A 23621-nucleotide genomic window follows, 5' to 3' on the forward strand; every position below is an offset into this window, starting at 1 on the left:
TCTAATTTATCCTGTTACCCTTGTGAAAATACAAAACTGGGGGCTAAAAAATCATTTTTGTGAAAAAAAAAAAAGAATTTTTATTTTCACGGCTTTGCGCTATAAACTTTAGTGAAACACTTGGGGGTTCAAAGTTCTCAAAACACATCTAGATAAGTTCCTTGGGAGGTCTAGTTTCCAATATGGGGTCACTTGTGGGGGGTTTGTACTGTTTGGGTACATCAGGGGCTCTGCAAATGCAACGTGACGGCTGCTGACCAATCCATTTAAGTCTGCATTCCAAATGGCGCTCCTTCCCTTCCGAGCTCTGTCATGCGCCCAAACAGTGGTTCCCCCCCACATATGGGGTATCAGCGTACTCAGGACAAATTGGAAAACAAATTTTGGGGTCCAATTTATTCTGTTACCCTTGTAAAAATACAAAGCTGGGGGCTAAAAAATCATTTTTGAGAAAAAAAAAAAAAATTATTTTCACGGCTCTGCGTTATAATCTGTAGTGAAACACTTGGGGGTTCAAAGCTCTCAAAACACATCTAGATAAGTTCCTTAGGGGGTCTACTTTCCAAAATGGTGTCACTTGTAGGGAGTTTCAATGTTTAGGCACATCAGGGGCTCTCCAAACGCAACATGGCGTCCCATCTCAATTCCAGTCAATTTTGCATTGAAAAGTCAAATGGCGCTCCTTCCCTTCCAAGCTCTGCCATGCGCCCAAACAATGGTTTACACCCACATATGGGGTATCAGCGTACTCAGGACAAATTGCACAACATTTTTTGGGGTCCAATTTCTTCTCTTACCCTTGGGAAAATAAAAAATTGGGGGCAAAAAGATCATTTTTGTGAAAAAAATATGATTTTTTATTTTTACGGCTCTGCATTATAAACTTCTGTGAAGCACTTGGTGGGTCAAAGTGCTCACCACACATCTAGATAAGTTCCTTAGGGGGTCTACTTTCCAAAATGGTGTCACTTGTAGGGAGTTTCAATGTTTAGGCACATCAGGGGCTCTCCAAACGCAACATGGCGTCCCATCTCAATTCCAGTCAATTTTGCATTGAAAAGTCAAATGGCGCTCCTTCCCTTCCAAGCTCTGCCATGCGCCCAAACAATGGTTTACACCCACATATGGGGTATCAGCGTACTCAGGACAAATTGCACAACATTTTTTGGGGTCCAATTTCTTCTCTTACCCTTGGGAAAATAAAAAATTGGGGGCGAAAAGATCATTTTTGTGAAAAAATATGATTTTTTATTTTTACGGCTCTGCATTATAAACTTCTGTGAAGCACTTGGTGGGTCAAAGTGCTCACCACACATCTAGATAAGTTCCTTAGGGGGTCTACTTTCCAAAATGGTGTCACTTGTAGGGAGTTTCAATGTTTAGGCACATCAGGGGCTCTCCAAACGCAACATGGCGTCCCATCTCAATTCCAGTCAATTTTGCATTGAAAAGTCAAATGGCACTCCTTCCCTTCCAAGCTCTGCCATGCGCCTAAACAATGGTTTACACCCACATATGGGGTATCATCGTACTCAGGACAAATTGTACAACAACTTTGGGGGTCCATTTTCTCCTGTTACCCTTGGTAAAATAAAACAAATTGGAGCTGAAATAAATTTTGTGTGAAAAAAAGTTAAATGTTCATTTTTATTTAAACATTCCAAAAATTCCTGTGAAACACCTGAAGGGTTAATAAACTTCTTGAATGTGGTTTTGAGCACCTTGAGGGGTGCAGTTTTTAGAATGGTGTCACACTTGAGTATTTTCTATCATATAGACCCCTCAAAATGACTTCAAATGAGATGTGGTCCCTAAAAAAAAATGGTGTTGTAAAAATGAGAAATTGCTGGTCAACTTTTAACCCTTATAACTCCGTCACAAAAAAAAATTTTGGTTCCAAAATTGTACTGATGTAAAGTAGACATGTGGGAAATGTTACTTATTAAGTATTTTGCGTGACATATGTCTGTGATTTAAGGGCACAAAAATTCAAAGTTGGAAAATTGCAAAATTTTCAAAATTTTCGCCAAATTTCCATTTTTTTCACAAATAAACGCAAGTTATATCGAATAAATTTTACCTTTAACATGAAGTACAATATGTCACGAGAAAACAATGTCAGAATCGCCAAGATCCGTCAAAGCGTTCCAGAGTTATAGCCTCATAAAGGGACAGTGGTCAGAATTGTAAAAATTGGCCCGGTCATTAACGTGCAAACCACCCTTGGGGGTGAAGGGGTTAAAAAACAGGAAATACATAAAGGACTAATGGACAGACAATAGGCTACAAGAAAAGATCTTATTCCTTACAAACACCCACTAGTTATTACTGTATTGATGCTATGAGAAAATGACTGCCTTCAATGATGGATTTTCCTACATAGCCTCATATACATTTCATGTTAGAGACACTCTAAGAAGTACAACACCCCTTTAAATAGGCATTGGTAAAATGGTTTGCTGAATTCTAAGAGGATATTTAATTCACAAAACTTGATTAAAATTGTAATTCTTTTGTACCCCTAGACATATATGCTATATATTTCAATCCCTGATAGAAATGCCTTTGTAATGAGGTTAATGCTAAGAGATAAATACATATAGTTTTATGACAGCCTTCACTAGCTTGTCTCCTGGCTAAGTATAACATTTTAATACAAATGTTATATTTGATTTTCATGTCTGTCATGCAATAAATGTACAAATCTTCACAAACAGTACATATTTGAACAGTATGACCCGTGGATACAAAGTGCTACTTCTTTGCTTTCAAAAGTAAGTGGGCAAGTGAAAAGAATTAAATATATGAGAAACACATATTAAAGAAAAGGTCAGTAAGACTTCTTATAGATTTGAAGACTGTTGCCTCAAAGCGATCATACAATTTTAATTTAAAACAGCAAAAAGTTAAAGTGTAGGAAACTCGTACAGAATCTTGCTGAAAAATAAAAGAGCAATAGAAATAAAAGAGCAGCAGTTGACATTGAGATACAGGGAGGATCCAGTGTGAATTAAAGTTCGAAGAGCACAATTTATTCCTGGTTCTGAGATAATAATCTCTGTATCTTTTATTTTTTGACTAAAATCTGACACTTTGTCAGTGCTAGCCATTATTTTTTTTTACAAATTTCACAAGTACAATTTGTACTGTGCTCAGACATACTAGAACAAAGACAACAAAAGACTCTTGCAAGACAATTGTCCTTTAAAATAAAAGTCACTATTTTTGACTCTGAATCTGTCTAGTCCAAAGAAGATATAATGAAGAAGTAAGATTGTGTTCTTACTTACAGAATGCTAATGGTTGCCTTTAGTTAATATAATTACCTTCAGTTGGAATCTGTGATCTTCATTCTTTTAGTAGTTTTCAGACTTCATGATACTCAGCCTGATCCAAACTTCATGTATCCTTCAATCTAATAAAGGATGAATGTGAGGTCCATGTACATTCAGGTTCCTGATGTCTATTTTAGCTCCTGTATCAGCAGTTTTTATCCTGCATTTATTTTCTCTTCATTAAAGATGAGTGGATCTTTTGAAAGTCAAAATTTCTAAATTTTAAAAAAGATTTGTGGTGAATAGTGTTGAGCATTCCGATACCGCAAGTATCGGGTATCGGCCGATATTTGCTGTATCGGAATTCCGATACCGAGATCCGATACTTTTGTGATATCGGGAATCGGTATCGGGATCGATATTAATGTGTAAAATAAAGAATAAAAATAAAAAATATTGATATACTCACCTCTCCGACGCAGCCTGGACCTTACCGATGTAAACGGCATCTTCCGAACCTAAGAATGAGCGCTTGAAAGACCTTAGATGACGTCGCGGCTTGTGATTGGTCGCGTGAGCGGTCACGTGTATTCTTTATTTTACACATTAATATGGATCCCAGGGCCTGAAGGAGAGTTTCCTCTCCTTGAGACCCTGGAAACCATACAGGATACCTTCCGATACTTGGTGTCCCATTGACTTGTATTGGTATCGGGTATCGGTATCGGCGATATCCGATACTTTTCGGGTATCGGCCGATACTATCCGATACTTTCAAGTATCGGACGGTATAGCTCAACACTAGTGGTGAATAAATTTGTGTGAATCTCCGTACCATAAAGCTTGTAATTGCTCAGGAAACACACATGAAGAAAACGAGAGAGACGGCGAGAGAAGGAGAACCCCACTGACCATAAGAGCTTACACTTAACAGTCAAGAGAAAAAAACCTTGTTGACCATGATAGCTTACACTCCATAGTAGTGAGAGAGAACTATGCTTGTCATAAGAGCTAACACTCTATAGTAGTGAGAGAGGACCATGCTTACCATAAGAGCTTGCACTTTTCAGGCCAGAGAAAAAGAACCCTGTTGACCATAAGAGCTTACACTCTATAGTAGTGAGAGAGGACCATGCTTACCATAAGAGCTTACATTCTACAGTAGTGAGAGAGGACTATGCTTTCCTTAACAGCTTACACTCTATAGTAGTGAGAGAGGACTATGCTTTCCTTAAGAGCTTACACTCTATAATAGTGAGAGAGGACCATGCTTACCATAAGAGCTTACACTCTATAGTAGTGATTGATGGCCATGCTTACAATAAGAGCTTACACTCTATAGTAGTGAGAGAGTGCCATGCTTACCAAAAGAGCTTATACTCTATATTACTGAGAGGGGACTGTGCTTACCATAAGAGCTTGCAATCTGTAGTAGTGAGAGAGGACCGTGCTTACCATAAGAGCTTACACTTTTCAGGCCAGAAAAAAATATCCCTGTTGACCATAAGTGCTTACACTCTATAGTAGTGAGAGAACACTATGCTTACCAAAAGAGATTACACTCTATAACAGTTGAAAGAGGACCATGCTTACCATAAGAGCTTACAATTTACAGGCCAGAAAAAAATATCCCTGTTGACCATAAGTGCTTACACTCTATAGTAGTGAGAGAGGACCATGCTTACCACCAGAGCTTACACTCTATAGTAGTGAGAGAGGACCATGCTTACCATAAGAGCTTACGCTCTATAGTAGTGAGAGAGGACCATGCTTACCACCAGAGCTTACACTCTATAGTAGTGAGAGAGGACCATGCTTACCACCAGAGCTTACACTCTATAGTAGTGAAAGAAGACCATGCTTACCATAAGAGCTTACACTTTATAGAGTGAGAGAGGACCATACTTACCATAATAGCTTACACTCTATAGAGTGAGATAGGACCGTGCTTACCAGAAGTGCTTACACTCTATAGTAGTGAGAGACGACAATGCTTACCATATGAGCTTACATTCTATAATAGTGAGAGAAGACCGTGCTTTCCATAAGAGCTTACACTCTATATTAGTGAGAGAGGACCATTCTTACCATAAGAGGTAACACTCTATAGTAGAGAGAGAGGACCATGCTTACCATAAGAGCGTACACTTTGCAGGCCAGAGAAAAAGAACCCTGCTGACCATAAGACCTTACACTCTATAGTAGTGAGAGAGGACCATGCTTACCATAAGAGCTTACACTACCTAGTAGTGAGAGAAGACCATGCTTACCATAAGTGCTAACAATTTGCAGAATAGATAAGAGAGAAAGAATCCCACTAGTAATAAGAGCTTACACTCTACAGGAGAAAGATATAGCTAAAGAGAGGACTTTGCTGTCCAAAATGCTTATATAATACAGGAGAGAGGGAGGACCCTGCTGACCATAAGGGCTGTCAGAGTACAGGAGAGAGAGACACAGTATTCTGAAGCTAGAAAATGACTCTGCTGGACATAGTGTTCTCCAGTCCCCAGACTGATCTATTCATCTGTAATCTTCATGTGTGTTCCACTTTGTATCCTGTTTTCTCTACCTCCCTGAGATAGGTTCTGAATGCTCCATGAGCTGGAGAGCTGCTATATCCCTCCCCCTGCTGTTATCTCTAACACTGAGAGATTGGAGGAGCAAATGGAGTCATCAGCAGGAAGCGCAGGAGCTCTGCTAGATTTAGTTTTGAAAAGCACTGAATTTGATAAAAGACATAAATAGCAAAATAGTAAACAAAATATAATGAAGGCTTCTTAGAAATTTGCTTAACTTTGCATTTAGGAAGTAAATACCAATAAAAAAATACTTGCACAAAGATGTTCATAGCCTTTGAAAAATCTATAAGCTGAACATAACGGGTTAAACTAGTGAGTATAAAAAGCTTCTACAATAGTAATAAGAGAATAATCATGCTTATTAGATGGTGACACATAATTTAATTACCAAAACACAAATTATAACCCAATGTAACAATAGAAAATAAAGCATTTGAAAGCAATTAGAGCAATTTAGGAGGGATGCTAGATAATGAGATCATTGGAATATTAGCTCTTTTTATAAAACTCCAGCTTAGCCTTCACCTGATGTCTAAATTAATATTGTTTATATTTACAATTGTGAGTTGAAGATTTGAAGGCATCTCAGAGAGACTAGACACGTATACACACAGTATGCTCATTTCTTTTTGATGGGCGTTGCTATTACATTGTAGAAACATAAACATAATTTCCTCAGATTCCCAGATGTTCTTCGTACAATTTTTGAACATGAATGTAAAATAACAGATCCATGCACTAACAAAGCTGCAATATAACTTCATATCTCAACTTTTCCCGATGTTGCATCGTCTGTTTTTTTAAGATTCCTTTAAGGCAGAAAAATGTTACAGATGTGTAAAGCTCAATAACTTTCATCATCGTGTCTTTTTAGTGTAGAGCTTGATTTAGTGTTTGTGTTGCTTATAAAGCCTCATTTGAGAATGTCATATTAAAGGTGTATCAACTATATATAGATGAGATTTGCATGGGTCTGACAGCGGGGATTAGCTCTTCTTATGGTAAGGATGTATTGTTCCTGGTCAAATAATAGGATCAGTTTATTTACAGAGTAGTGATAAATGAAACATGGATGATTTATAGATTTAGGGCTCAGATGATGTTTTATTGGATAGCACTTGGACCAATATTATACTATAGGGCAGTGCTCATCAGTGTTCTTTTTTTGGCAAGAAAAATAAATAGCAGCATGCTGCAAGTGGCTCCACAAATCAGATCACCCACACCCATTCAAGTGCATGTAAAACAGCAGACTGCACTGGGATGTTGTCCGAGTAAAGTCCGATTTCCGCAGACCCAGACAATGGAGAAGATTGAAAAATTAAGTTCTTTGTACCTGTCATATGGTTCTCTCATGCGGGAGAATCAAATTATTGTAAAGTGACACTCTGATCAAACTCAGAGTGCTATTTACTGTACATATTCGAACCGATTTTGTCTCACTAGAGAATCTTTGCTTGTGTGAGCGAGCTCTTGTATGTAAACTTTCTCATCTCTACTAGCCTAGACACTTATTAGTCTTATATGACATGTTTAGGTAGTATAGTAAAAAGATCATTTGTGGAAAACTACTTAGTTGATATGTTTTTGCTTAATAGACATCTCCGCCTTTATGCAGGAATGAAAAAAAGTTGATATTTAGTCAGTCAATAATTAACTTTATGACTACTAGATAAGGAAAGATTAGGTATTTTGTTGCTTTACAATACAAAATGACACATCAGACACAATTAATCAGAAGATGCTTTTGAAAAGATTAATATTTTTGTATGCATTTGTAGAACTTAATTAGCTGCATATCAAGTTTACTGATTTATTGTTTTGTGCGGGTATGTCTTTGTGTAAGAATGATCTGTTACTTCTGTTTTACAAATCTAAGAAAATATAAAGCTGCACTCAGGATTGTTTACAATGGTACATCTAGAAAATTGGCACTGCATTACTGCCATAGAACATTGGTTAAGAGCTATATTACATACATGTGAAATTTTGAAAAAATGGAAATGCAAAATTAGAAATTTGCTATAGGAAAATTTACAGAAAAAAGAAGGTACTTAGCGCATAGATTGGCCAATATACATGTGTAATGCATTTGTAGAACTTAATTAGCTGCATAACAAGTTTGCCGATTTATTGTTTTGTGCGGGTATGTCTGTGTAAGAGTGATCTGTTGCTCTTGTTTTACAAACTGAACGACTTTAATATCATCGTCTCACATCTTTAGTGCAGATCTGTTATATAATTTCTTGTTTCATTTTTTTAAGATTATTTGTCATAAATGTATATATACTTTCTATTGTGGGGAGGAAAATATCCCTTATCACATTCTAAAGTCCCTTTTCACACCATATGTACTATATGTACTTATTTTTGTATACATGGTTTTGATATTTTCATTTTTGGTCTTTTTAGTGTTAATCTCCCCAAGTCACATAAAAAAAAAAACATTTTTACCAGTCTCCTTACCTAGCAGACATTAGAACTGTGTTCTTTTCTATTTCTGTAACTTCTACCCACCAAGTGATTACTTTCTCCAGGCAGTAGTTCTGGTAATGACATTTTCAATAATGTTTTGGACAGGGTACTATTGTTAGATAACATCTATTAAAAAAATAAACATTACAGACGCAGCAGACATTAACTTGACATATTAGATATCAAATAGGTTTCAAGGCAAAGTTTCTAATATTATTATATGTAGTCTGTAAAATGTGGAGTTAACCCCTTTACGACCTTAGATGTATGCAAACTTCCAGATGGCCTGGTACTTAACGAATATGGATGTATGGATATGCCCTGACAATGTGGTGTAGTTCTGTAAAAAATGGTTTAGTAAATGTTGGAAGATCGCTGGTCAACTTTTAACCCTTATGGCTTCCTAACAAAAAAAATTATGCTTACAAAATTGTGCTGATGTAAAGTTGACATGTGGAATATGTTATATATTAACTACTTTGTGTGACATGACTCTGATTTAAGGGCATGAAAATTAAAAGTTTGAAAATTGCAAAATGTTCTACATTTTTGCACAAATTAAAGCAAGTCATATTGAAGGAATTTTATTACTATCATAAAGTACAATATGTCACAAAAAAACTCAGAATCAGTGGGATCTAGAAGCATAAAATGACACTGGTCAGAATTGTAAAATTTGGCCTGGTCATGAAGACGCAAACAGCCTTGGGGTAAAGGGGTTAACGTTTGCTACATCTGCACACATACAATATGGAATTCTATGCTGGGGAGCCATAGAATCAGACATAATGCTCATAAAAACCTCAAATCTTAGCAGAAGCATGCAAGTCACAGGCACCAACGCGCTGCAGAACATGGCAGGGATAATAGGTTGACAATGGCCATATTTCATCTTTAGTAGAGAGAAAGGAGTTTGGAAGAGATCTAGTGACAATCGAGGAATATGTTGTTTAATGCAGATATTGAATTATCAGTGATCATCCATGGTTTTCTTGGAATATTGACAGGCAAGATTTTCTTATCCATAACCTGAAAGAGTTACATTAGATAAGGTGTTAGATATTAAGGGCCCAGATAACACACATTTGACGTAAGATGCTATAGTTTTCACGTCAAAGATCTCTACATTATTCTCATATTAGTAATACTGTCACAGTAACACAGTTGGCAATGTTGAAAGTTGCCAAGGAAGAGCTGTTTCAAGTCCGTATTTCACCTAAAGTGAAGTTTTTCTCTTGTGACATGTCCTCTTTAGTAGAAATGAACAGCATATAACGTCTCACAGCATGTCACCAGAGGGGGACGTCAACACTATATTTTGACCGCAACTTATTGCACTTTGTATTAACCTAAGTTACATGAATGTCAAATACTGACCCTACAAATTCCAAAAGAACCACAAACTTTTTCAATCTGCACAACATTTTTTCTTTTCTGATTATAGTGCAGTGTGACAGTCTATTATCCCAGTTATGTGTTATGATAGCCAAAGAAACTGTTGTTCTAGCACATTGTCAGATCAGAGACCTATTGATAGTGAAACACAACTGCAAATAGTTCTACAGGTATTACAGAGCATGAAGTGACTGGGTTAAAATAGAATGAAAAACTATTATATACAAATGTATGTAATTCTACTAAAATATTTACTGTTGTATTTTTGCAGTATTCATCATATGGACATTTAAAGTAATGCTCACATCAAAGTTTCTATCCTCTTAATATATTGCACTCATCATATTATATAACACTGTTTTTTCAGTTGCTCATTTTGTCCTTCTACCCAATTCTTTTTTTTCCATTGGGTCTATGACATCACATGATTAAATATAGACTAGCTGAATTCTTTTAAGCTCTATGTAAAACAGGAAGCCTCTTTTCCCTGCATGAGTCATCATTACAACTATAATTCTACTTCACTGCTAAGTCTCTAGCAGCCAAGGTCCACCTCATTTTCAGTTCCTCACCCAGCTGCTCTGCTCCTCCACCCCTGCGAGTGACTTTGCAGTGATGACCAATTGTACTTCTAATGATGACTCATGCGGGGAAAATAGACTTCCTGTTTCTACATACAGCTTAAAAGGATTCAGCTGGTATGTTTTTAATCATGTCATGTCTAATAAAAAAAGAGAAGAATTGGCTGGGTAGAAGGGCAAATTGAGCAGTTATGAGTACACAGTGCTATATAATATGGTGACTGCAATATATTAAGAGAATACAAACTTTGATGAGCGTGCTCCTTTAAGAAACAGCGATAATAGTAAAGTTTATTCCCTAAACTCTTGGTAAGCACAATGAAGTAAGTTCCGTGGTTGACCCTTGCTTAATCACTTCATAGCCAAATAGAAAATAATACAATCAATACTAAGTTCTCATAGCAGCGCCATTCAAGGGTAATCAGCGCAGCTGTTTCTGGTGACATGTGACCATTGCAGCCAATCTACAGCTGATGTGATAGGCTGCAGTTCATCGATATCACTTCAGAGTGGTCATACACTTTGACGAAAGAGTAAAGGCTGTGTTATGAATAGTAATAGTGGTTACATGTCACATTAATATGAAAATTATTTGCCATGTTGGCAGAGGACCAAGGTTTTGCAGTGTTCAGACTTCATGACTGCCCAGCATAAATCGAATAGGAAGCATGGCTCTCCATCAGCATATAAAATGGCAACATTTACTCTTCTGGGTTAAGGAACCTGACAAGTAATGTTATCAATACTCCAGGTGTCCTCATTCTATTGATTGTCTTTCTGGGATTCAGGGCAGTAGTCACTGATGATTGCCATCATTACCACCATCCTCATCTACTTTCTTTACTTTTCCTCCTCTTTCTTGGTTGTGTAATCAGTTAGCCATGTGTATACCCCAAAACATGCCCCAGGCCATGTGTTTTTGTGAAAACTCAGCTCCACACATGTCTAAATTGATACTCTACTACAACTGATACTCCACCACCTAGATTGTGCTGTTTTACGACATGATGATATACTCTCAGCCTTAAAGGAAGACAGATGCATCTGCTTCCCCATCATTTTAATCAATTCACATCACTAATTTCATGAATAGAATTTTCTTTACCATCACTTTCACTATCATTTTTAATGAAAATAAAAAAAATTTGGGCATCAACTGTGGTGAATTTCCTCAGTAGTACCCTGCACAGAATTGCTTTCCTGGTCTATGTAGGGCACACAAGCCAAACATTTTTCTCAAGCAAAAATTATTGGGATTCCAAGTAATCTTTTTCACCATCACCTTTATCATACTTTTTTGGGGAAAATTAAACTTTTTTTTGGCATTAACTGGGACGTATTGCCTTGGGAGGTGCCTGAATAGGATTAGGCAAATGCTAAGGACTTGGCACAAAAGGTAGAAGTATTTCTCAAAACCCTGAAAAAAAAATTCAGACAAAAAAATCTTCATTTTCCATGACTGCAATTTTCATTAAACAAATTGAAATTTTTGCAAAAACACTGTTTCGACTGCCGTAAAGTTCCCTGGTTGAGCTCTGCATATGATTGGGCCCTTGTGCAGGATTGGGAACATAAAAGACTGCTGAAGTGTTGTTTTTCATCACAAACTCACATAGTTAGAGAGGGTGTTCAAACCAGGCATCGAACCATGACTGTTTCCTGTGGTCTAAATACCATGTTAGGAGCACAAACCAAATTACAAAGATAACACAGGTCAACAAAAAAAAAATTTTTTTCTGGTGTCCAAAATATTTTAATGAATTTGGGGTATTTTTGGGGTGCTGATTCTGAATATGCTATCAGTTTTGCCAGATTGACTCAAGTTTTTGAGATTTTTGGTATCTTATTTATAGCACTTGTTGGTAAATGTGACGCATCATCTCATTAATTTCTTTGGATTAGTACTTGAACTGAGCAGTTCTCAATATAGTTTTGTGTTAATTAGTGTTCTAAAAGTTTGTTCATAGCTTGATTTTTGCACTAACTTTATGTTGTTGTCTGTTTTCCAGTGAAAAGCATGAACTCATCAAGAAGAAGTTGTCTTAATGATCCAGACTCATTCTGTTACATTTGTGGTGAATACACACTGCCAAAACATAGAAGAAACATAACAGACTTCGTAAAAAAAGTGTATTTTGCCTATTTTGGGGTTATGCTTGGGGACCAAGACAAGTTTTGGGCACCACACATAGTGTGCAAAGCATGTATCGAATTATTACGAAAATGGAGCAAAGGACAAAGAAAAAGCTTCAAATTTGGTGTTCCAATGGTGTGGAGAGAGCCAAAAAATCATCATGATGACTGTTATTTCTGTGCAGTGCAAGTGCAAGGATTCAATAAGCATAAGAAACGAAAATGGGAGTAACATGGAATCTGCAAGAAGGCCTGTCCCTCATTGTGAAGATGTGCCTGTACCTGTGTTTACCATAAATAACAGTCATCATGATGATTTTTTGGCTCTCTCCACACCATTGGAACACCAAATTTGAAGCTTTTTCTTTGTCCTTTGCTCCATTTTCGTAATAATTCGATACATGCTTTGCACACTATGTGTGGTGCCCAAAACTTGTCTTGGTCCCCAAGCATAACCCCAAAATAGGCAAAATACACTTTTTTTACGAAGTCTGTTATGTTTCTTCTATGTTTTGGCAGTGTGTATTCACCACAAATGTAACAGAATGAGTCTGGATCGTTAAGACAACTTCTTTTTGATGAGTTCATGCTTTTCACTGGAAAACAGACAACAACATAAAGTTAGTGCAAAAATCAAGCTATGAACAAACTTTTAGAACACTAATTAACACAAAACTATATTGAGAACTGCTCAGTTCAAGTACTAATCCAAAGAAATTAATGAGATGATGCGTCGCATTTACCAACAAGTGCTATAAATAAGATACCAAAAATCTCAAAAACTTGAGCCAATCTGGCAAAACTGATGACATATTTAGAATCAGCACCCCAAAAATACCCTAAATTCGATGAAATATCTTTGGCACCAAAAATGCTGTTGACCAGTGTAATAGGACACATAGTTTCAGTGACACAAGAATAGATGGTCATCATCAAGTCCAGCACCCACTGTGCATCCTTTATTAATTGCTTGCTGATGACCACATGACTAGGCATTTTAATTCTCTATTGGCCCTCATGCAAAACACTTCAGGCATTCTCAAGGACTTACAGGCAAAAAGTGGTCAGTGTGCCTGATTACAAAGGACTAAGATTGACAATTTTTGAATCATTTTTTATCTTAAAAAGTATGAAGTGTCTGTCAATGAAGTGTGTTTTTAAACAGGCTGTTGGTTACCATCGGTTATATTCATTTATATGGTGAGGTCACGTAAAGTAAGCTGTATCTGTGTTAATGACCATAAATAGGGTTGGACGTACTCAGAGTGTAACATGTCGTAAGATGATTTGAGGCTTTGCAATATTTGTGGTCCATAGCAAATCAATTTGCTGCTGATTGAATTTTTAGAAAGATTTGGGAAAGCTGATAAACTTAAGTTTGAAAAGATTCCTCCATCTATACTCTATAATCTATACAATAGTTGGTGATGACTGATCAAGAGTTTGAGAAATTAAACTAAATGCAGGAAATGTTTTTTTTTTAAGAAAAAAACAAGCAAATATTGCTCACCTTTAGAGTCCCCTACTGTTCTTCCATTGTACAGACACATGGCCAAAGGACAAAGGAAGGAAATGTTTAAGCTTTGTGCAATTCCATGATTTATTGCAGATTGATTAAAAATTAGGTTACATGTGTCTTATTGACACCTCTCCATTACTAAGCCAGCTTGATGTCACCTTACAATATAAAGGTGACTTTAACCCCCTATTACCCCATACAGAGGAGTGGGAAGAGAGAGGCTAAGTGCCAGAATTGGCGCATCTTTCAGATGTGCCATTTCTTGGGCGGCTGTGAGCTGGTGTTTGTAGCCAGGGGGGCCAATAACCATGGTCCCTTCCTAGGCTATGAATATCAGCCTGCAGCAGTCTGCATAGCCTTTTCAGGCTATTAATTATAGTGGGACCCTACGTCATTTTTTTGGGGGGTCCCCCTATTTTAATAGCCAGTAAAGGCTAAATATACATCTGCGGGCTGAGATTCATAGCCTGCGAAGATCCATGGGTATTAACCCATTCCTAAGCTATAAACATCGGCCCCCAGTCACTAGCTTTCCCTCTCTGGTGCAGAAAATCACGTGGGAGCCTACGCCATTTTTTTCCCCTAAAAGATTATTTTATTAAATACTTACAAGCCCCATAACTTGCACACACACTATACTAATTGTATTGGTCACATATATCTATATATCCAATTATTCTGCAAGGATTTACTGTATGTAAACCATGTCTCCTATCCTGTCGGCTCCTGCATTAATTTTACAGAAGCCGACAAATGAATTACCGGCTAATCTTCTATCTATATCTCTATGCAATATAAAGATATATATATATATATATGTGTGTGTGTCACTGACATACATATATATATATATATATATATATATATATATACACTTATTCTATGTGTAGATATGTATTCTATCTATTCTATTCTAACCTGTCAGTGTGATTTTACTGTAGCAGCATATGAATTGCCGGCTTTTCAAAGCACACTGGTGCAAGTGCTGTGCACTTTTTTCTTGCACAGCATTCGCATGATGCGAGTGCTGTGCGATTTTTTCATGCACCCATTGGCTGGGCAATGTGTAAAGGAGGACAACGGGAGTATATATAGCAAAATTATAAACTTTATTTAGACACAATTAAAAACAGATACACTTAAAAGACCATATATTTCAAATTAGCAGCCAAACGTTGGCATATGTAAATATATAAAGGGAAGATATGCAATCCCTCCACACTGCCCTAACATACGGACCAAGTTGCCATGGACCACCCTATATCAACCACAGTATATGATTGCCAATAAGGCTAAAATTCTGAAAGGGGACCGGCCAGAAAACATGATCCAGTACAGGCTATCATGGAGGGTGCCCGGAGGGGCAATACAAGTAACGTACCACCTGGCATCAAAGAAACCCCCCCATATCGGAGCGCAAGCACAGTCTTACCCAATAATGGAATCCCTGGATTGGGCGTCACCCATTATTGGGTAAGACTGGCAATCATATACTATGGTTGATATAGGGTGGTCCATGGCAACTTGGTCCGTATGTTAGGGCGGTGTGGAGGGATTGCATATCTTCCCTTTATATATTTACATATGCCAACATTTGGCTGCTAATTTGAAATATATGGATCTCTGGTGTTTTCATTTGGTGTCTTTTAAGTGTGTCTGTTTTTAATTGTGTCTAAATAAAGTTTATAATTTTGCTATATATACATATATATATATATATATATTGTCCTCCTTTACACATACTTGTGAATATACTCGCTCATCCCTAACAACAGGTAAAAATCTCACAACACATATTCATATTGACTTATGCTATACAGACAAATATTACAGATTTTTTCTAAAGTGTTATTGTCCTAGCGAATATGATTATCTGTTGTGATGGTTTGAACTGTTGCTGGTCCTAAAATAATACACTTTTTTCCCTCATCACTAAAGAGTGCGAGAGTTCTCATGTTTTTTTGCTATTCTCAAATGGTCCATGTTTTAGGAAAAAGTCTCATGAATAAATATTCTGATCTCTGGTACTTTTTTTAAAGATTGCATTAGGATTTGTATTTCAATTTTATATAAGCTAATAGCGAGAAGTATTTTGTTCGTATAGTACTGTGGCACAGCATAGTTTTATTTTTGTCGTTTTCATGTTAGGCTAGTTTCACACTAGCGTTAACTGCATAACGTCGCAAATCCGTTTTTTTGCCGAAAAAACGGATGCGTCAAAAAAGTGAAAAACGGTGACAAACGTATGCCACGCATCCAGCATTTCGACGGATCCGTCGCAAATCCGCTAAACGTTTCCGTCGAAAATACTGGATGCGTTGCATACGTTGCATACGTTTTACCATCCGTTGTATCCGTTTTTCCGACGGATCCGTTTTTAAAAGGGGAGGCTCCCAAAATTTGATTGGCTACTGGAAAATTTGAAAAACTATATAGTACTGTATTTACAGCCCATCTTTGTGGGTTTTAGTTTTGTGGCAGCGATGGAAGGTGTTCTTGGGAGGATTGCTAGTTTGGTTACCGACGTTATCTTTGAGACGAATCGCCTGGATATCATAGTGCGGGAGAAGGAGGCGGCAGCGGAAAGGCGTAGGATGCTTCTGCAGCAACGGAGACGGAGACGACTGTGGATTCATCCGATTAATCAACTACGGATGACCCGGGGTGTCCAGTCCACTCTCTACCTGGAGTTGCGGCACAATCCACACAAATTCCACAACTACGTGCGGATGAGGATTGAACATTTCGATTTTTTGCTTGCAAAAATGGAGGATGTCATCCGAAGACAGGATACAAGGATGAGACTTGCCATCACACCGGCGGAGCGGCTGATGGTGACCCTGCGGTAAGCCTCTTTTTTTTAATTTCATTGCTGATATTGGATGTTATATTACACGCTGCAGACAATACTGCGCTGCCATATTGTGCACTATTTTCTGCAGCATGTAGTTTTGGTTTTCTTGGCGGACATTCCACTGCTTTATTTAAATGTCATTGCTGATATTGAATGTTTTTCTGCATTTTTTTTTTTTTGGGGGGGGGTTTTGGGTTTGATGACATGCAACTGCTTTTTTTCTGTCATTGGTCATTTTGAATGTTATATTACACGCTGCAGACAATACTGCGCTGCCATATTGCGCACTATTTTCTGCAGCATGTAGTTTTGGTTTTCTTGGCGAACATTCCACTGCTTTATTTAAATGTCATTGCTGATATTGAATGTTTTTCTGCATTTTTTTTTTTGGGGGGGGTTTTTTGGGTTTGATGACATGCAACTGCTTTTTTTCTGTCATTGGTCATTTTGAATGTTATATTACACGCTGCAGACAATACTGCGCTGCCATATTGCGCACTATTTTCTGCAGCATGTAGTTTTGGTTTTCTTGGCGGACATTCCACTGCTTTATTTAAATGTCATTGCTGATATTGAATGTTAGATAACAGACTGCAGAAAATACTGCGCTGAAATATTGCGTTGCATTTTCTGCATTTTTTTTTTTTTGTTTTGTTTTTTGGGTTTGATGACATGCAACTGCTTTTTTTCTCTCATTGCTCATTTCGAATGTTATATTACACGCTGCAGACAATACTGCGCTGCCATATTGCGCACTATTTTCTGCAGCATGTAATTTGGGTTTTCTTGGCGGACATTCCACTGTTTTTTTACACTGGTTTCATGCTGGTTTTATTGGGTGTCCCGTCCTTAAAAAAAAAATAACAGTGCCATATTAAAACTTGTTGGTCTGTGCAATTTTTTCTAACATTTTTTTTTTTTTTTTTTTAAAGTTTCCTAGCTACGGGTGAATCTATGACTTCGCTCCATTATCAGTTCAGGCTGGGCATTTCAACTATCTCTGGAATAGTGAAGGACACATGTCGGGCTGTTTGGACCACTTTGCAACCAGAGTATATCCCCCAACCATCCATGGAAATCTGGTTGCGAAGTGCTGAAGAGTTTCTGCAAATTTGCAATTTCCCTAATTGTGTGGGTGCAGTTGACGGGAAACATATAAGGATTGCGAAACCGGCAGGAACAGGATCGGAGTATTATAATTATAAGAAGTATTTCTCCATCGTCCTTATGGCTATTGTAGACGCCAACTGCAGGTTCCTTGCCGTGGACATCGGAGCATATGGACGGTCCAACGATTCGCAAGTTCTTAAAAACTCTCCGATGGGTCGTTGCCTTTATGGAGAGACCTACGATTTCCCGCCAGCCACACCACTGCCAGGAACAAATGACCCAGCCCTGGAATATGTTTTTGTAGGTGATGAAGCCTTTCAACTGTCGCCGCACCTACTGAAACCGTACAGTAGCTGGAACTTAAACCATACCAAGCGGGTCTTTAATTACCGGCTTACTAGAGCACGAAGAGTAGTGGAGTATTCCTTTGGCATATTGACGGCGAAGTGGCGAGTTCTGCTGACGGCTATCAAGCTGAAAACAACAACTATAGACGAGGTAGTTAAAGCCTGTGTGGTGCTCCACAACTTTGTCCTGTCAAAGGAGCCCGTTTCTTTGGATGATGAAGAGTTGGAGACCACCTTGTGGGACTACCGCAGCAGCTCGGTTCGCTCTACAAGTTCAGTTACAAGGATGAGGGACCAGTTTGCCGATTATTTTGTCTCACCTGTCGGGCGGATCCCGTGGCAAGACATGATTGTGTAACCTGTTTCCCATGTGTAACCTGTTTCCCATGTGTAACCTGTTTCCCATGTGTTTTTTTTATGTAAAAAAAGTGTTTCAGCCCCCCCCCAAAAAAAGGCCCAAAAGCGTGGTTTTCTTGCTAGTAAAACCATTATGTTATACCTTTTACATGTCTGGTGTTTGTTTTTATTAAACCTTTTTTTATTATATTACCTTATTAAATCCACACACACACAAAGAGTAGAATTGTAATCAGAAATTTATTTTATCTCTTTTTTTTTTTTTTGTTTTGCAAAAAAAATATATTTTTATTTTCCAACTTTTTTTTTGAAAAATTTGAACATTTTTTATAATATTATTTACATTAATAACACTTTACAAATTTTCAAAGTGTTGGGTGGAGATATGAGAGGAGGAGGGGCAGGAAGGTTGGACCACGTCGATAGGTGGGGAAACCCTACTTGTTTGGGGTGCAGTGGAAGGGGGGGTTAAACCAAGAGGCTGACCAGAGGGGGGGTGGTGTTGGGGTAGGGGGAAGAGAAAAGTTGAGTAAGGAAAACATTGGGGAAGTAATTTGGTCTGGGGGCCGGGATTGTTGTGGGGACTGGGTCGGGTATTGTGACTGGGTAGGGTAGTGGGACTGGCGTGGGGTTTGGTAATGGTGCTGGTGTGGGGATTGGAGCTGGGTTTGGTAATGGGGGGTATGGTGTGGAAATGGGGCCTGGGGTGGAATTGGAGTGGAGGTGTGGGGAGGTGTGTGTGTCGATTCATTAATGGCCTGCAGTGCAGCATTATGGCAGGTATTCATTACCCGCATCTGTTGCTCAAAAGAAAGCTTCTCCATGCTCATGAGCATGGATTGGAAAAAAAGATTGGCCGGATCGGGACTTACAGCTGAATGCAGCCTATCCAAGCGACTGCTGGTTTCACGGCTTGTTTCACTGATGCGTGACTGCACCATGTTGAAACCAGCAGTCACTTGCTCTCCCAAAATTTTGAAAGAGCCTTGGAAGGATGCATTCAGGTGTAAGAACTCAGGAGCATAGCTCCTTTCCTGACCCCTCTGTCGCTGCCGCCACGAACCTAATGGTGGTGTCGAGGTGGCAGGATCAGAGGGGTGGGGTAAAGGGAACGCTAACTGTTCAGCATCAGATGCGAGCAATGAAGCCTGCAATAATGCTCCACTGCTTGGGGCGGATGAAGTAGAGGGGTCAGAGGAGGGGACAGAGGGGTCAGAGGAGGGGACAGAGGTGTGGGGCCTACCGACGTGGCCCTCAGTGGCGGACTCAGGAGGGATCGCTCCAGAGGGCGCAGAGGAAGATGCAGGCGCCCGGTGGCTGGAGAAGGTGCTGTGAAAGAAAAAAAAAAAATTAATACATTGGAATGAAAAAGCCCTGACTGAAAGCAAACTAAGTAGACAGGTTAACATGGTTATTAGTGGGCTGTAGAATACTTACACTCTGCTTAGCATGGTTCGCCTCAGGAAGGAGAGGGCCTGGCCATATTTATATTTGCTCCTCTTCCTTCCTGCAGAGCCACTCGGGGCCTTCATCTCATCGTTGAATTCCCTCTTAAAGCGATCCCTCAGTGACCGCCACCGCTTCCTAATCTTTCCAACTGTGAAGACAAGAATCAAAAGAAAAAACAAAAAATTGGTAAATGCAATACATTACAGTCAGCTCAAAACATCACTGGAAAGTGAATACTTACCTAGTTTGCTCTGCTGCTGAGGATGAAGGCTCTCCCGCCTTGGAAACAGGTTGCGACACACTTCGTCCCAGAGCCGACGGGTGACACCGGTATCAGCATGCCTGCGGTCAGCCATGTTCCACAGCGGCTCCCGCTCGCGAACCTCCTCGATGAGATTCTCAATATCAATGTCGTCATCATCATCATCATCCTCTTCTGCGGGAGCACGCTGTGAAGCCTGTGCCAAAAAAAAAAAGGAAAACAAACAAATTAGTACACTGAAACACTAAAGTACCAATAGAATACCCCTCCCAAAAAAAAACAAACTCACTGATGGCCGACCGCGGCGACGAGTCCGCCGACTCTGGGAGTGTCTGGGAGAGCCTTCAGCGGCAGCAGCAGGAGCAGCAGCAGCAGCAGCCTGAAATAAAGGAAACAAATTCTCAGTAATGTAGGCATATATTTTCTGTGTTTAGTTATGTATGAAAATCTGTTTTGTGTATGGTGCAGTGTGATGTGCGAAAAAACTGTTTCACCACTACTTACACTTGGTTCCTCCTCCACTAGCATCTCTCCACCCGTCTCGCCCCCTTCTGACAGCTCCTCATCTGATTCAGCTTCCTGTTGAAACATAATTTATGCATGTGGTTAGACATCAAAATGTAATTTTAAAAAACCAAAAAAAAATAAACCCATTTTTTGCGTTAACTTTTACCGATACACGCTGTTGCTGTGGAGGAGGGCTGTCAGAAGAGGACATTGTTTTGTGGTCCTGGTGGGCAGCGGCTGTGGTCCTGGTGGGCAGCGGCTGTGGTCCTGGTGTTTTTGTAAGTTAAAGAGACACTTGCAATCTGCTCGACACATTGAAGTAGCAGATTGTGGGTCTTCAAAACTTACTTCTAACACTTAGCTGTGGTCCTGGTGGGCAGCGGCTGTGGTCCTGGTGGGCAGCGGCTGTGGTCCTGGTGGGCAGCGGCTGTGGTCCTGGTGGGCAGCGGCTGTGGTCCTGGTGTTTCTGTAAGTTAAAGAGACACTTGCAATCTGCTTGACACATTGAAGTAGCAGATTGTGGGTCTTCAAAACTTACTTCTAACACTTAGCTGTGGTCCTGGTGGGCAGCGGCTGTGGTCCTGGTGGGCAGCGGCTGTGGTCCTGGTGGGCAGCGGCTGTGGTCCTGGTGGGCAGCGGCTGTTGTCCTGGTGTTTCTGTAAGTTAAAGAGACACTTGCAATCTGCTCGACACATTGAAGTAGCAGATTGTGGGTCTTCAAAACTTACTTCTAACACTTAGCTGTGGTCCTGGTGGGCAGCGGCTGTGGTCCTGGTGGGCAGCGGCTGTGGTCCTGGTGGGCAGCGGCTGTGGTCCTGGTGGGCAGCGGCTGTGGTCCTGGTGGGCAGCGGCTGTGGTCCTGGTGTTTCTGTAAGTTAAAGAGACACTTGCAATCTGCTCGACACATTGAAGTAGCAGATTGTGGGTCTTAAAAACTTACTTCTAACACTTAGCTGTGGTCCTGGTGGGCAGCGGCTGTGGTCCTGGTGGGCAGCGGCTGTGGTCCTGGTGGGCAGCGGCTGTGGTCCTGGTGGGCAGCGGCTGTGGTCCTGGTGTTTCTGTAAGTTAAAGAGACACTTGCAATCTGCTCGACACATTGAAGTAGCAGATTGTGGGTCTTCAAAACTTACTTCTAACACTTAGCTGTGGTCCTGGTAGGCAGCGGCTGTGGTCCTGGTGGGCAGCGGCTGTGGTCCTGGTGGGCAGCAGCTGTGGTCCTGGTGGGCAGCGGCTGTGGCTGCGGTCCTGGTTTATCTGTTAATATGTATAATGGATCTATAGTTAGACCACCCCCTGAACTAGGTAATGTTCAATGATAAACACCCTACTGAAATGATGTCAGAAATGTTCATACAGGTGAACAACAAAAACCCCCAAAAAGTTGCACGTTATACCATTCATTTCCATGTCCCAAAAAATAAAATTTTAAAATGTTAACACTATGAAAAAATATATTTGACACATTTTATTTAAAAAAAATAACCTCCCCCCCCAAAAAAAAAAAAAAAAACTTTACAAGTTAACCTTTATTAAAAAAAATGAGCCCTCAACCAACCCTGTATTGCATGTGTAACCATTGGTACATACACCAGTTTTAAATTTACCTTTATGAAATAATACTACGGACATTTTTTTAAAACACATTTTATTATTATTATTTTTTTTCTCTCTTTTTTTAAAAATCACAATTAGGAGCTGACATGCTCTTTATTTTAAATACAAGTACTTCAACTGCTAATGGTTATAACAGTAATTAAAATAAAATCAACACTTTTATTAAATAGAAAAACCCCACACTCACACATTCAAACCACAAGCTGCAGACCGCTAGACTTTTTTAAAAAACACATCAGATTTAAAAAAAAAAAAAAAAAAAACACATTTAAACCACATGCTGCACAGACCACTATACAGTCCATACATCAGAAAAAGGCAAATAACCAATTACAGCATGGACAAATGCACATGCAATCAACAAGACGTACACAAAAAACATGCATGGTATGTTTCCACATTCCGGATTGCATCAGAATTTGGTCAGGATTTCCCATCAGTATTTGTAAGCCAAAACCAGGAGTGTAAAAATTAGGTAAAGTATAATAGGAAAACAGGCACACTTTTGATTTTATCACCCACTCCTGATTTTGGCGTACAAATACTGATGGAAAATCCTGACCACATCCTGATGCAATCCTGCACATGGACACATACCCTCCCACATGAACAGGCATAAAATTGGCAAAGGCATAATATGGTGCAGGCACATGATACAAAATCACACAGCCGTAAAAAAAATACACACATACACATGCACGCACATAGCTTTATGCAAATACACATATGTACAACAAAGGCAGAAAGGTGAACCCAATCAGAAGACGCATACACACACACACACATACAAAAGGCTGACAATCCTTTGGCTGAAGCAGCAGGTCTTCACAGTGGCTGGAATCAGGCTGCATCTGGACTCTAGCATGGCACTGGCTGGTGCAGGACGATGGCAGGCCTCAGGTTCTCTTCAGGTTTTAAGCTCTTTCTGTAGTCAGTACCTCATATACACACACAAATGCACAGGCACACAGATGCACACAAAAATTGCAATACTCACACTGGCTCTATGGTGGCTGGCTCCTGTGGCTGGAGTCCTGTGGCTGGCTCGGGTCTTGTGGCTGGCTGGGGTCCTGTGTCTGTCTCCTGTGGCTGGCTCTATGGTGGCTGGCTCTTGTGGCTGGCTGGGGTCTTGTGGCTGGCTGGGGTCCTGTTGCTGGCTGG

At 39.5% G+C, this 23621-nt stretch overlaps 2 protein-coding genes and 1 long non-coding RNA gene across 4 annotated transcripts in view; 1 reads left to right on the forward strand and 2 right to left on the reverse strand.

Annotated features, from left to right (window-relative positions):
• CCSER1 (coiled-coil serine rich protein 1) overlaps positions 1 to 23621 on the forward strand; it is a 1470964-nt gene that overhangs the window by 821711 nt on the left and 625632 nt on the right. The gene's annotated exons all lie outside the window — the stretch shown is intronic.
• On the reverse strand, positions 18381 to 20909 carry LOC143774747 (uncharacterized). The gene is made up of 5 exons (XM_077262538.1): positions 20844 to 20909; positions 20629 to 20718; positions 20319 to 20535; positions 20066 to 20225; positions 18381 to 19957 (listed from the first exon to the last, which is right to left on the reverse strand). The coding sequence occupies exons 1-5, from the start codon at positions 20865 to 20867 to the stop codon at positions 19066 to 19068; spliced, it is 1383 nt and encodes a 460-aa protein (XP_077118653.1). The 5' UTR covers positions 20868 to 20909; the 3' UTR covers positions 18381 to 19065.
• Positions 21228 to 22005, reverse strand: LOC143774833 (uncharacterized). Its single transcript, XR_013215567.1, has 5 exons — positions 21977 to 22005; positions 21787 to 21904; positions 21575 to 21714; positions 21385 to 21502; positions 21228 to 21312 (listed from the first exon to the last, which is right to left on the reverse strand). It is a non-coding gene; the product is annotated as an uncharacterized LOC143774833 (long non-coding RNA).

The sequence above is a fragment of the Ranitomeya variabilis genome, chromosome 1 (genome assembly GCF_051348905.1).
Source record: "Ranitomeya variabilis isolate aRanVar5 chromosome 1, aRanVar5.hap1, whole genome shotgun sequence".
NCBI lineage: Eukaryota > Metazoa > Chordata > Amphibia > Anura > Dendrobatidae > Ranitomeya > Ranitomeya variabilis.